Genomic DNA, 12,239 nt, shown 5'->3' on the forward strand with positions numbered 1-12,239 from the left:
ATCAGACTGAGTGGCTATCTCTTCAACACTGTCATTTTGCAGGTTTTCTGTGCTAACACTGAAGTGAAATTACAATTTCACATTAAAAAGTAGCCATTTGATGCTAATCATGTTTGCACTGCTCATTTCCATTTCAGATGTGAGCTAGTGACCTTGAAGTGAAATGCCCAATATTTCACATTAATTCTTTTAGCCAAATAATTTACCATCATACTTTTATTAAAGAGTCTATCAAGAATGGGATGCTCTTCAGCAAAAATCTCTCCTAGGACCATACAGGGCAGACTGCACCATCAACAGCAAACCATACAAGATGCAAAGAGACAGATTGACCAGCACAACCTCTCACGTTCAGGACGAAACCTTCCAAGTTGTGCTAAAGTCTGGCATAAAACACCTTGCAAACAAGGAAAAGCTTTTCACTTTCAGAGGGCAAAAGTTTTCCTTTCCAGGGTGAGGAATCATCACAGCATTTTTGTTGCTTTCAGAAGCATGTAAAACTCTCCAAGACAGCAAGCATCTCTTCCACACATTTAAATTGGGATGTTTCTATCTGACCCCTGATTTCTCACACGGTGTTCTTTCCTTCTGAAAAATAACTTGGCAAGACGCAATCTGAGTTCAACTGTAAGCTGATGTTGAGAGTCACCTACACTGTAACTGAAAACTTGCACTGTTGTATGTACCGCATTAAAATTATCATTTCGTTGATGTGACTATTGAGGAATGCAGTGTAGAAGATGGAGGTCCAAGGTGGCCAGATAGCTTTCCCCTTTCACTTTTTTCTTGTAGGGATATAGCTTATGATAATAAGCTGAATATACAATAAGATGCCCAAATTGTGCATTTGTGTTTCATATGTGGTATATATTTCTTTGACTTCTTCCCACAAGCTAAACAAAATGTGAGCAATGAAATCTTATGGAACTCACCTAATTTGAAATTTGGTTAAAAATAAAGGACTTGGAAAAGAGTTGGCAGAGGGTTTGGTACAGACATGATCTAATAGAAGCTTTCTCCACTGTCTTGTAAATTCAGCCCATATTTTGTGTTGACACAAGTCAAGTGAGTAGACACGTGAACATTTTCACCTACAGTCCTCTGTGTAGATATTCTCATATTTCCTGCAATGTGTAAATTGATCGGCAGTCTTTATTAGAGGGACTAAAATTCTGCTATACAGACGAGTAAAATATAGCTCTTTTTCATTACAAAGTACAATCCAAAACTCCCAGGGGAATGAACTAAGTATTTTCAGAATCCATATGTATAATCAGCAAGCCAAAAACCTAAGCATACAAATGGGAATCTGCATGTACCGGAGAGACCCAGCAATGTGGAGTATTTACAAATTTCAGAAATCAGCATTAGGTGAATTGTGCAAAGAAATACACAGACAAATGAATAATTTAAAAATATGTTCTTTTTTCCACTGTAAATTTCGTCCATCCTCACTATATATCTCGTATATTTTATGTTTTTATTATCTTTGATTGGAATGGTCATAAAATAATGTAGTATTCAAACATGGAGCTTTACAATAATAATCACAATCTATTACTGAAAATGTGTCCTGTATTACAATGTATTTTATGGGTTGTAGGGCTCATCTCTGATCATTTCACCAATAACTGCATCTGCCCTATGGTATTTGCTATCTCCTCTACTACTCTTCTGCAGCACTTCATCCTCCTTGCAACTGCTTCCCTCCCTTTCAAGCCTTTGCTTTGTAATATTGCATTCATAAATCCTGTCTCTTAAGCCAGAAACTCTTTAGCCTAACAATGTCATTTTCCATGTGATTGTACTAAGCCTAGGACAATAGGGTCCTGGCCAATGTAAGTGATAAATAACAACAAGATTTTCAAGCTATCATGGAAGCCAATTTGAATTTCCTATTGTCATGGATGGTAAAATGGTAAAGAATTCAGCTGTGATAAATTCCTATTAACAATATTAGCCCCAGAGTAAAAAACAAAGATTAGTACACTTGGCAGAAGATAACACTAATAAGTATTTCTATCTTTCAGAGAGATGAAATATTATTCCTAGAGTCCCCTGATATTTTTAAGATAGATTATCTTAGTACACTGCTTCAAGCATCTAACACAAAAAGAGGGCTGGTGGGGGTAGAAAAGAAACAAAGCAACATAAAACAAAAGGGAGGATGCAAAGTGAACAATACATGAATCATGTTTTCAAAATCACTCCGCCCCACAGAGCATGCCAGAAAATGAGAATTCTGTTTTACCAAAAATAATAATTGAACAAAGAAACTAAAGCAGCTTTGTTGAAATTTGTGACATAGACATGGGTCTATGAAAGGAAAACATAGTTTGGACAATTCCCATCAAACCTGCTGCTCTGAAGCCAGTCTCTCACATCTGTCATAAAGCGCTTTGACCCCCACTTGATTAGAATTTGATTCTAGACTCGATTAAAAGAAGTCTTTCCTGATAGGCCTTTTATCAAAAATCAACAGAACTCACTTCTTAAATGTTTTGAGGAAATTAGAAGAGCAAACCCTTCAAATTTGTCAAAAACTTCTTAGGCAGTGCTACTGAAACAGTAAAATATTATTGAATGAAACATGATAAAAGATGCATTAAATGCTCATTTGGAAAATAAGGGCAAATGCTAGAGCATTTTTTTGTTTTGTTTTGTTTTGTTTTGTTTTGTTTTAATAAGACTACATAGGATAGAAATATGAGGTAGCGGTTTCAGATCTACTTAGAGGGTCTGAGCTTGTGTTCCATGCACAAGATCTGAGGGATTGTGCTTACTTTGCCTCAGGTTTCTTTCTCCCTTTCAGAAAAGGGGGTCCTATACATCCAGATGTTATAGGACTCAATTAGTTAACATTTGAAGCACACTTGGCCTCCTAGCTTAAAAAGAATTCTCTCCAAAAAACCTCTGTCTCAGGACAGACAAAATAGGACTGAAGAGATTCCTCATTCATAGAGATAGTCTTATATGTCTATTTTGAAAGATTTTAGAGACATTCAGTAGAAGAAATGGCATTACGATTTCTGATTTGACTCTTTATGGTAAGAAATAAAGTAAAAAAATATTATTTTTGTTATTACCAACATCATACATAAGCAATTTGCTTTTCAGAGCTGATAATCCAATTCATTTCATGAAGAAAGGCTTTTTTCTTTTCTTTTTTTTTTTTGTCTTTTTCTTTTTTAACAATTATAGCAGCTAGAGATTAAAAAGATTTTAATATCCACATCATTCTCCTCTAGGTTACCATTTCCTGAGAGAAAATTTATCTAGCACAAACCATTGAAACTAACTGGAAATCACAAGTCTTGTCAGAAAGAGTAAGTTCAAAAAAGTTGCAAATAGCACAAATCTTGAGCTGCTTTTTATTTCTCTTTGAGAAATCCAAATATAGTCATCATGGCATAATCGAGATGTGCCTATTTTCATACATCTTTGCATTTCAAGCTTTGTTTTAAATCAACAGGCCTAAACAAACAAAAAATAGATTGCTTAGTAAATTTTACTTTTTGGACACAACCAGTATTTGCTTTCTGCTCCACCTGAATCCTATTGTAAAAATAGGTTGTTAACTATGTTGTGCCTTAGACTTCAAAAGAGGGCTGAAATTTACCTCAGTCACTTTTTTCTCGACTCATTCCAGCCGAGATGGGAAAGAATTGCTTTTGAGTATGGAACATGGACATTAATTCAGATAATAAACAATATATAGCCTTCATAATAAAGCCAAGAGCAATCTCATTTGTTTCAAAATCAGTGATTTGTCAGGTAAGGGTTGGCTAGGCACCTAATCCCCTTCAAACACTGTGCGCCCTACAATCCTCCAGGAGTCCTAATCCCAACACGCCTTTTTTCTTTTGAAGGTTGCTTTGCAGGTTGATGTTTCTGCCATTACCAACTGCCCAGACTATAATATGCTCTAGTGCATGTACTTCCAAAGCTAAAAATGCAAATTCAGAGGCAGCTAGTGTAGAAAGACTGTTTGCTGGCTCTTCCAGGTTTTCTGTCGGTTCATTAAAGGTTGAGATGTGTGAGAGCTTTGCAAAGAATTACACTGAGGTGCTACAGAGAGTCATGAAGGCCACAGAAAAAGTCTAGAAAAACTTGCAAGCAAAGTTTTCTAGCTTTCAAAGATTCTCTGTACCTAAATATAAATAACCCATTTTTTTACATTCCATTCCAGCAACCTAAAAATTAATTTAACAATCGTATAAGAGGATAATATCTATCTATGTAAGAGGATAATAAAAAGCTTTTAGCTTTGCTAAAAGGTCCAGTGGATCTAAGACATGAAAGATGATCCAACATCTTTATGAACATTCTTTAAAAAGTTAAAACTCCTCAAATTAGGACCAAATCAAAAACCACGGGTTTCTCCCCTGAACCTGCATTCAGATTCAGACTAACAGTACTTGTCTTGCAGCTGAGTGATGTCTTGTCATGAGAAGCTTTTCTTGGGCTATGCAGAGGCACATGTGAGAATTGCATAGTACAGTGGTACCCAATCTAAATTGGCCTGTAGGCAATAAAGCAGAGCAAGTAGGGTACTATAACGCAATTGTATTTTCTTTTCCTGTCAGCTTTAACTTTATTTTTGAATTCTGCCAGTCTGGGAAAGAGGGTCTTACAGGCAACAAGCTGCTTGTGAGCCACGGTACTGGGATTTTCTAAGATATTGGTAAAGCCTGTTCATTTACTCAAGAAAGGAGGAGTGGTTCATGTACCCAGGTACCACGCATGCCTGAGGGGCATCAATAGGAATGTCCTTGCCTGCTTTTCCTCTTCTATTCTGTGTCACGTTTGGCTACTACCACCAACCTGGATTCATAGACATGTAATTCCCTAACTCACTCATGTGGGTAATGTATTCATCCTAAAATGCTGTATTTCAGATTCAGTAGTTGCCACAAGTAAAAGTAATGAACTATTTAGCAGTTACAGTGCAGTCTGCTGCAAAGTAGCTCTCAGTGTCTCTCTCTCTCCCAACCCATCTGTAGTTATAATCTTGTAAGATAGTCTTTGAAACAGTGACACAACTGAGTGAATATGCCAGGCATTAAAATCTATTTAAAGTTACCACACTGTTTCTGACATTGACCTCATTGATACTGCTATATCACATCTCATTCTAACCGTGCCTTTAGATGGTTATATTACTTTGGTGAGTATAAAATATAGTCACGAGGAGAAAATAACCCGTTGTTCTAGTTGTGATGAGGAATACAATAACCCATCACCATAGCAAAGAGCATATTTTATTTGAAAAATACGAATAGAAGATTTTGTCCCTTTTGTTTATTAAAAGGAAATGTAACAATTTCTAACAGTAACACTTGCATAAGGAGGTATTTGTAACCTAATTTAATAGAATATTACATACATTACTCTCTCATTAAAAAATATATATATTTTTGGAGACTTTGGAAAAATAAGGATGGCCCAATACTTGCAACACTGCTCCTAATGTTCCTTAGAATGCACTGTGATACTTAGATGTACTGCAAGTACAAGGTCTTAGCACTTTATAATCCATAAAGTTACCCTAGGCATTACAATTTCATATTCTCCTCTGTATTTAGAACATATCCTTTATTATCCTTTGTGTGACACTAGGAGTTTGATTAACTCCAGACTGGTCCGATATCTTGATTTTTTGAAAAGATAATTGTACAAAGCCTAAGATCACAGAAATGTTGTAATTCCTTTTAAATGCCAGTGAGAATAATTTCACATAGCTTGTAGTATTTGCAACTTAAAACAACTGCATAAATTAGAATTTGAAAACAACGTTTACAATTATTTTCATTTTCCAAGAAGAAATGCAAAAAATAAAGTGCATAACAGTGAAATTACGTTCAACATTTACACAGTTTCCTATATGCCTGTAATACATGGCAACACTGATAAACGAATTGATTTGTTTTCAGTGCATGGATCTTAATCTAATACTGCTGGAAGTCAAGCTCTTCATTGACTTTTAGGGGTGGCACGTTTCTTGACTTTTTTTAGGCTGACAATATACCTTTACTTTCATTCTTACACAAACCATTTTCTCAGATGACTTGTCAAGATTATAACATACTGAGTGCCCTCACCGTTGCAAGAAAGAGGGCTTGTTTGAGGTAATGTGACTAATTAATTGGGTGTAAATGTATTATTAGTTATACAGCTGTTGCAGAAATAATATTGTAAATTAGAAAGCCCTTAAGCACCCCCTTCTATGTGGCATTTAACTTTATTCAGCATCTTCTGGTTTAAGTAAAACTGGCAGTTTTCAGCATTTAATTGGTAAATGGCAACAGGATTACTATATAGGCTAAGAGAAAAATATTTGAGAATGTGAGTATACAAAAGATCCATGAAAACTTTAAGCACAGTCCATACAGTCAGACTTAACCATAAACTAGAAGAGATTTTCCCAGAATACTTTCACTGAATGCACACTTTGTTTAAATCAACAGTGCAACAAAATGATTGTGGCTTCCATGACACACACTGTTAGTTTTTTTCCAGTTTAATCAATGTTGACATAGAAATTCTCAAATATAGTTTAAATTTGTTCCTAGGACAAGAAGGAACAAAGGAAAATTTTGTGGGATCAGGGGAAGAAATCTGCAAACCTGTTGTTCTGCAATGTGAGGCCTTTTTCTGTGGCCCTGAAAATTTAATATTCTGGTATTTGTCATGCAAACAACACGGCACTGTGATGTGTATTTGAGTAAGAGACAGTAAGCATAGCAAGCATGCAGATATCTATCATGATAGAAAAGCACATCTGGCGATCACTGTGGATAGGACATATCAAACAGGACACACCACAGCATTAGTGAAGCAGAGTCTTGATAATGCTGCGGAACTGCAATGACGCAGGATTCCCGGGGCTGTGCGTACAATACTTGTGTTGGGCAGCAGCAAAGGTAGAGAGAACATGACAAATGATGAAAGGGGGATTCCTATTTCTATGAAATATGACCTCCTTTTCCCTCATTAACTTAATCAGAACACGAGCCTAAGAAGTATTTGCTTTGTCACTGCACTTAGCTTCTCCTGGCTTTAAACCTCAATGTTCTATGATGCAAATAAAAAGAAGCTAATGTCTGAAATACCACTTAAGCACAAAATACAGTCAATTTTGCCTAAGTGGGTGTAGGAGTGGAGGAAGAGACATAAATATAACTAGTATCTGGGTCTCAAAACTATAATATGAATGCAGTTTCATCATATGTGGTACCAAGTATTGGGGCCCATGGTACTACAAATGTTGAAATTGTCAATGTTTTCATCTCATCACTCTATTCGTATAGCATAAAATTTGAGATGTTGGCATAAAGCAAGTGTGATCTAAAGCAGAAGGAAATTTCTCCTCACAAAATTCTGCACTAGTAGTTGCTTCATTTGGGACAGAACACACTAACTCTACCCCAAAAAAAATTCACATACATTCACCATTCTCAGCTTGTGCAAAACTCTCACTGCATTAACAGATGCTTCTCTGTTAAACTTTTCTCTATAATGAGAATATCTCCTTAAATGCATTTCTAGGAAGATTTCTCTTTTTGGTAATTAAAAAAAGACAGAACAACACAGATTATTAAGATACCTTCACATGAGCAGAACACTTCAGGGTTTGGGGTTTTATCCCCTCTAAATTGCCTTGAAGGTTTGGATGTTGACAGAAAGGGAAACATTAAAATTTTCAAATGGCAAAGTTCCCAAAGCTTGTAATTCTTTTTTTAAAGTTGTAGGTTACTATATGTTACATGTTTTACACAAATTCATTTGTTTCATTTTGGGAAAAGAACACAGAAAAAACAGTGTGGTAAAAAACAATTCTGGAAGTACAGTGCAACAAATACTTTCTGGAGTTTGAAAAGTTTCTCTCAAAGCTACCTGCTTACTTTTCAGCAAGCTGTGTAAACCAAAAGGAATCAACAAAATCACAGGGAGTGCTTAATAAATAAAAATCCTCAAAGTAAGATTAATTTCAAATGGGTTGATGCAACATTCCAGTCACACGTGGCACCTGCCTCTGGCCCCTACCCCCATACAGTAAAGAAGGAAAGGTTAAATACAATTCTGGTTCACTTGTGTGGCCCACCACAGGTCAGATCCTGCCCTGAGAAAGAGGCACTCCCTTCTCTTCTAAGCTGAAGGAAAGCAACACCTTAGATGCATAGGGAGGAATCTAGTGGAGTGTACAGATCTGTTACTACTCCACACCGGTCCACAGAGTAAAAAATTCATAAATAGGTGTTAAGCAGCCTAAGGAACAAGTTCTGCAATGCTAAGAAATTACTAACAGATGGGATCAATAGAAACCCCAGTAATGGCACTTCTACATTTAATTTTTCCTCCCTCAACTGACTTAAAATATATTCCTGTTCTCATAATGCTTGAAACAAGGAGAAAAAAGCTTGCTTAGAGAGAAATTACATTGACAGAAATTAATTGAACTAAATCAAATTGAAGTCAAAATTAAGAAGCAACATCATCTTAAATTCCTTGTTGTTTCAATCATCTCTATTCCAGTATCTTACCAGCAGCTCTATTTTGCTTTTAGTCACACTTGGAAATAGAGAGACATTACAATTATGAACTCTGGGCCATCAATTAACTGTTGTAGCTTCTGGACTCAAAGCAGCAGAAGACTTCAAAAGCATCATCTATTGACCTAAGTGAAGCACAGTGAAGCAAGCAACTGCATAGTTTAATGGTACTGCCATTGCTGTTCTTATTGAAAGAGCCCATGCTTCATCTGCTTCGCTGCATAAAGAATACTTCGGACCCATTCCAGTTAGATGAATGATATTCCTGTGAAAAGACAAAAAGAAAAAGCACTCACATGCTAGACACAACAGTTCCTCTAGCGCTCAGGAACAGAGCAGGCCTGGGATTATGGGCTGGAGCCATGTTGGCTCACACAGCTAATTATGCCCTTGCTCCATTAGCTGGCTAGGGAGGAAAAGACTATGAAGAATATAATGAAATGACATATTCTCAATGTAACCTGCTAATTCAGTAAGATGAAATTGATGCAAACAGGGGCCTATAACAACATACTGTTTATTTGAGAAGACATTTGTAATATATTCCTTCTGTAAAGGAACAGACTTCTAGGACTTCTCACATTGGTAGGAAACCCCATTGGCTACCACATACTGGGATCAAACAAGGCCTAGAGAACAGCTAGAAATGCAATGTCACAACCATCTGCAATAGATTTGCTCTTCCATGAGCTATCTTCCTAAACAGGCATGACTTACTGTAGTAGCTCTGAGATGTTAAGCATATTGCAATAAAGATGTCATTGCTTGGCTTACTTTAGGTATTGTTACAGATACGGTACCACGGACTTTATTGAGCAATTAAAAAATATACACAAGGGACAATAGCTTATTTTTTCTGTATTTTTCAAAATTTGACTTTCTTCCAATTGAAGAACCCAGCTTCAAATATGAAAAGGGCACTTGTTTCTACAGTAACTGTGTACAACTTGTTCAGTTCCAAGTGCGGTATTCATTTATTGTTACTGGTGCTGTTCTTATATCTCCAGTTGTCGAGGAACTTCTCTGTTCTTAGAATTACAACTAAGTTGTTCTTTCTGATTCTATTTCCCCATAGAGTTCAGCTAGCTGCTTAAACTCAGGCCCCCAGTCTCCAAGGTAATTATAATCCTGGTCAGAGTGTGTTGTCACTGAATCTAGAGAGCTGATAGAGCCAGCTTCTGATCTATGACCCTCATAGGCGTATGTCTGTAGGGAGTCATATGGAGGCACGCTGGGGTCCAGATCAGCCTCTGCCAGTCTTTGTTTAATGAATTCCTGAACATCTATACTGTCAAGGCTTGAAGAGGGCTGATGTCTGGGCACGGGCTTCACTTCAGGACGAATATCCCTCCGATATTTTAGCTCCTCAGCAGCTGATGGATTTCGCAGTGCTGTGATGTCAAATGCTTCAGTGTCTTCTTCTCCACCACCCTCATCATCATACGTGACAACATTTTCCCGGACGTCTTCTTCTGAAATGATCAAGGGCTCCTTCTTGCTACGTCTTAGGGTGATGAAAAGGACCACAATTGCTAAAGAGAAAACTGCAGATATTAGATTAAGTTTAAAGTTTATGTTTGAAGTAAGCAGATATATGTTACAGAAATAACAGATACCAAACCATGAATACAGAGGTGTAACACCTTTGTGCTAATATGGGTATTCTGACATTATGCTGGCCTCGAACTGTAGTATCATTAGGTTAGGCATACGTCTGTAATAACAGGCCCCCAAAGTTTTCAAATTTTGAAAGAGCCTAGTTCTAGCTCTAAGTGAGCAATGTTTTTGTTGTGTAATTTGTTATATGAAGACAGATTACTGTATGCCTGGAAAGCACCCCTGAAATCTATACTAGCACATTTTGAGACAGCATCCTGCTGAAGTGCAACAGGTAGAGGCCACACAATTAAGGGGAAAATTAAGAATGGCTAGAGTGATATAGTGAAACTACAAACTCCCAGCACAGCCTGGGAGTTTTTGTGTATGCCTGCTTTGTAGGAACTGCTGGGGTTTCTTGAGCCAGTAACGAAATCCACAGAAGAACCTCATGAAGGACATAAAAGAGGATAACATACTTTCAGTTAAATGAGAAGTGAGTACCTAAGGCTGAGATTTTTCAGAAACATTCTTAAGGGCTTTCAATGGTTCATTAAAATCAATATTCACTGTATATTTGAAAGGTTCATTTTTTTCCTTATGAATGTGCAATATTGTATGATAAAAGATAAATTATAAAGTAAATGCATTACTGTATATTTTAAAATGCTTTGTAAAAAACCACAAATTCTGAAGTAACCTATGATGAAAGTAGTCTTTAGAAAACACAAAGACTTCAGAGAAAAAACTCAAAATACCCTAGTATGTGGGTCACACTGCAAATCCATTATTTTCGCCACCTCTATTAGAATGCAGAAAGGCACATGAATAGTACAAGGATATGTTACAGCAAGTTGTGCCTCTGCCAAAAGAATATTAACTAATGGGTAACATTCAAATAGGCATGGGCAAAACAAAAAAAAAATCTAGAGAAAATGCAGTTCCAAGGACATTTATCTAATGGAGTCATCTTATTGTCTCGTATGTCCCTTGCCCCTGGGGATTCTGTTGTGCATTGCTATCAGCTCATCCCACAAAGGTAAATAAGAAATGGCTTTTGTACAGTGCTAATGGTGCTTCTTACAGTGTAATGTATTTCAAAAAGCTTTCCTCATCTCCTTTCCATAATTTTTCAAACTGTTCTAGACATAGAATTTGAGTCAGTGTTTTTTTGAAATCTTTCCAAATTACAGAAGAAAGATCTGCAGTGCTAATTACTTGATAACCTCTGAAAAATTATTTCTGGTGGATTCCAGATATCCATGAATTTACTTTAAAGGCATTTTTTCCTATTAATTTTAGCTCAACCTTTTCCATCCTAATCACAGCTATGTGTTTCTAATTACCTCCTACTACCAGGAAGCCCCTGGTGCAAAAACATATCATATTAAAAATTTCTGCCCTGTCACATTCAGAGAGCTAGAGGAAGGATAGCAGTTCTTAACACTAAAAATGGCTTACCAAGAAGAATGACAACACAGAGCAGGATTGCAATTAGAGCTCCTGTGCTCAAGCCAGCAGAGGAGAGGAAGGCTTCGGCATGGCAAGTCCTCACGCGTCCATCTCTTTCACATGCGCAAACCCTAATGGTGACAGTGGTGCTGCTGCTAAGAGGCGGTGTTCCACCATCAGAAATCAAAACTGGGAGGTAGTAGACATCTTGAGTGGTTCGACTGTACCTCCTTCGTCTTGTCAGGATACTGGCTGTGTTATCTACAATATCAAAAGCAGAATATCATCGTCATAAAGGAAAAGTGTTACTGAGGGTTTGTTTCCCATGCAATAGAAGCATCAGGCATGTTCAAACTGGACAGTCTTAATCTGTGAAAATGTACAATCTAGAATTAAAACTTGTCGGAAAGCATCTGTGGCCGATGGAGGAAAACAGGGAAGCAGGGGAGAGTAACTAGCGTTATGTAAATAAGATCATTTAAGCTCATGTACATGTCTTTATAGTCCAAATGAACTTTGATAAACATTCTGGGCCAAGTTTGCAAATGTTTTAATCCCACGTTGGCAGTGTATGGACACCTGTAAATGGGAATACATGGAATTCCTCCACACATAAACTATTCTCCTGTCTCAGAATAA

General features: G+C 37.0%; 1 protein-coding gene across 2 annotated transcripts in view; it reads right to left on the minus strand.

The window, feature by feature from the left end:
- Positions 1-3,100: 3,100 nt before the first annotated feature.
- Positions 3,101-12,239, minus strand: part of CDH18 (cadherin 18) — a 254,107-nt gene continuing 244,968 nt past the window's right edge. Inside the window, exons 12-13 of one of the 2 annotated variants that reach the window (XM_064506877.1) lie at positions 11,610-11,861; positions 3,101-10,084 (exon numbers count right to left, since the gene is read on the minus strand). In XM_064506877.1, the coding sequence (XP_064362947.1) occupies positions 9,594-10,084; positions 11,610-11,861 (743 nt within the window). In that variant the 3' untranslated portion in view covers positions 3,101-9,593. Of the gene's footprint in view, positions 10,097-11,609; positions 11,862-12,239 lie in introns of both variants that reach the window. The other variant, XM_064506876.1, reaches the window with a different exon arrangement.

The sequence above is a fragment of the Dromaius novaehollandiae genome, chromosome 2 (assembly GCF_036370855.1).
Source record: "Dromaius novaehollandiae isolate bDroNov1 chromosome 2, bDroNov1.hap1, whole genome shotgun sequence".
Taxonomy (NCBI): Eukaryota; Metazoa; Chordata; class Aves; order Casuariiformes; family Dromaiidae; genus Dromaius; species Dromaius novaehollandiae.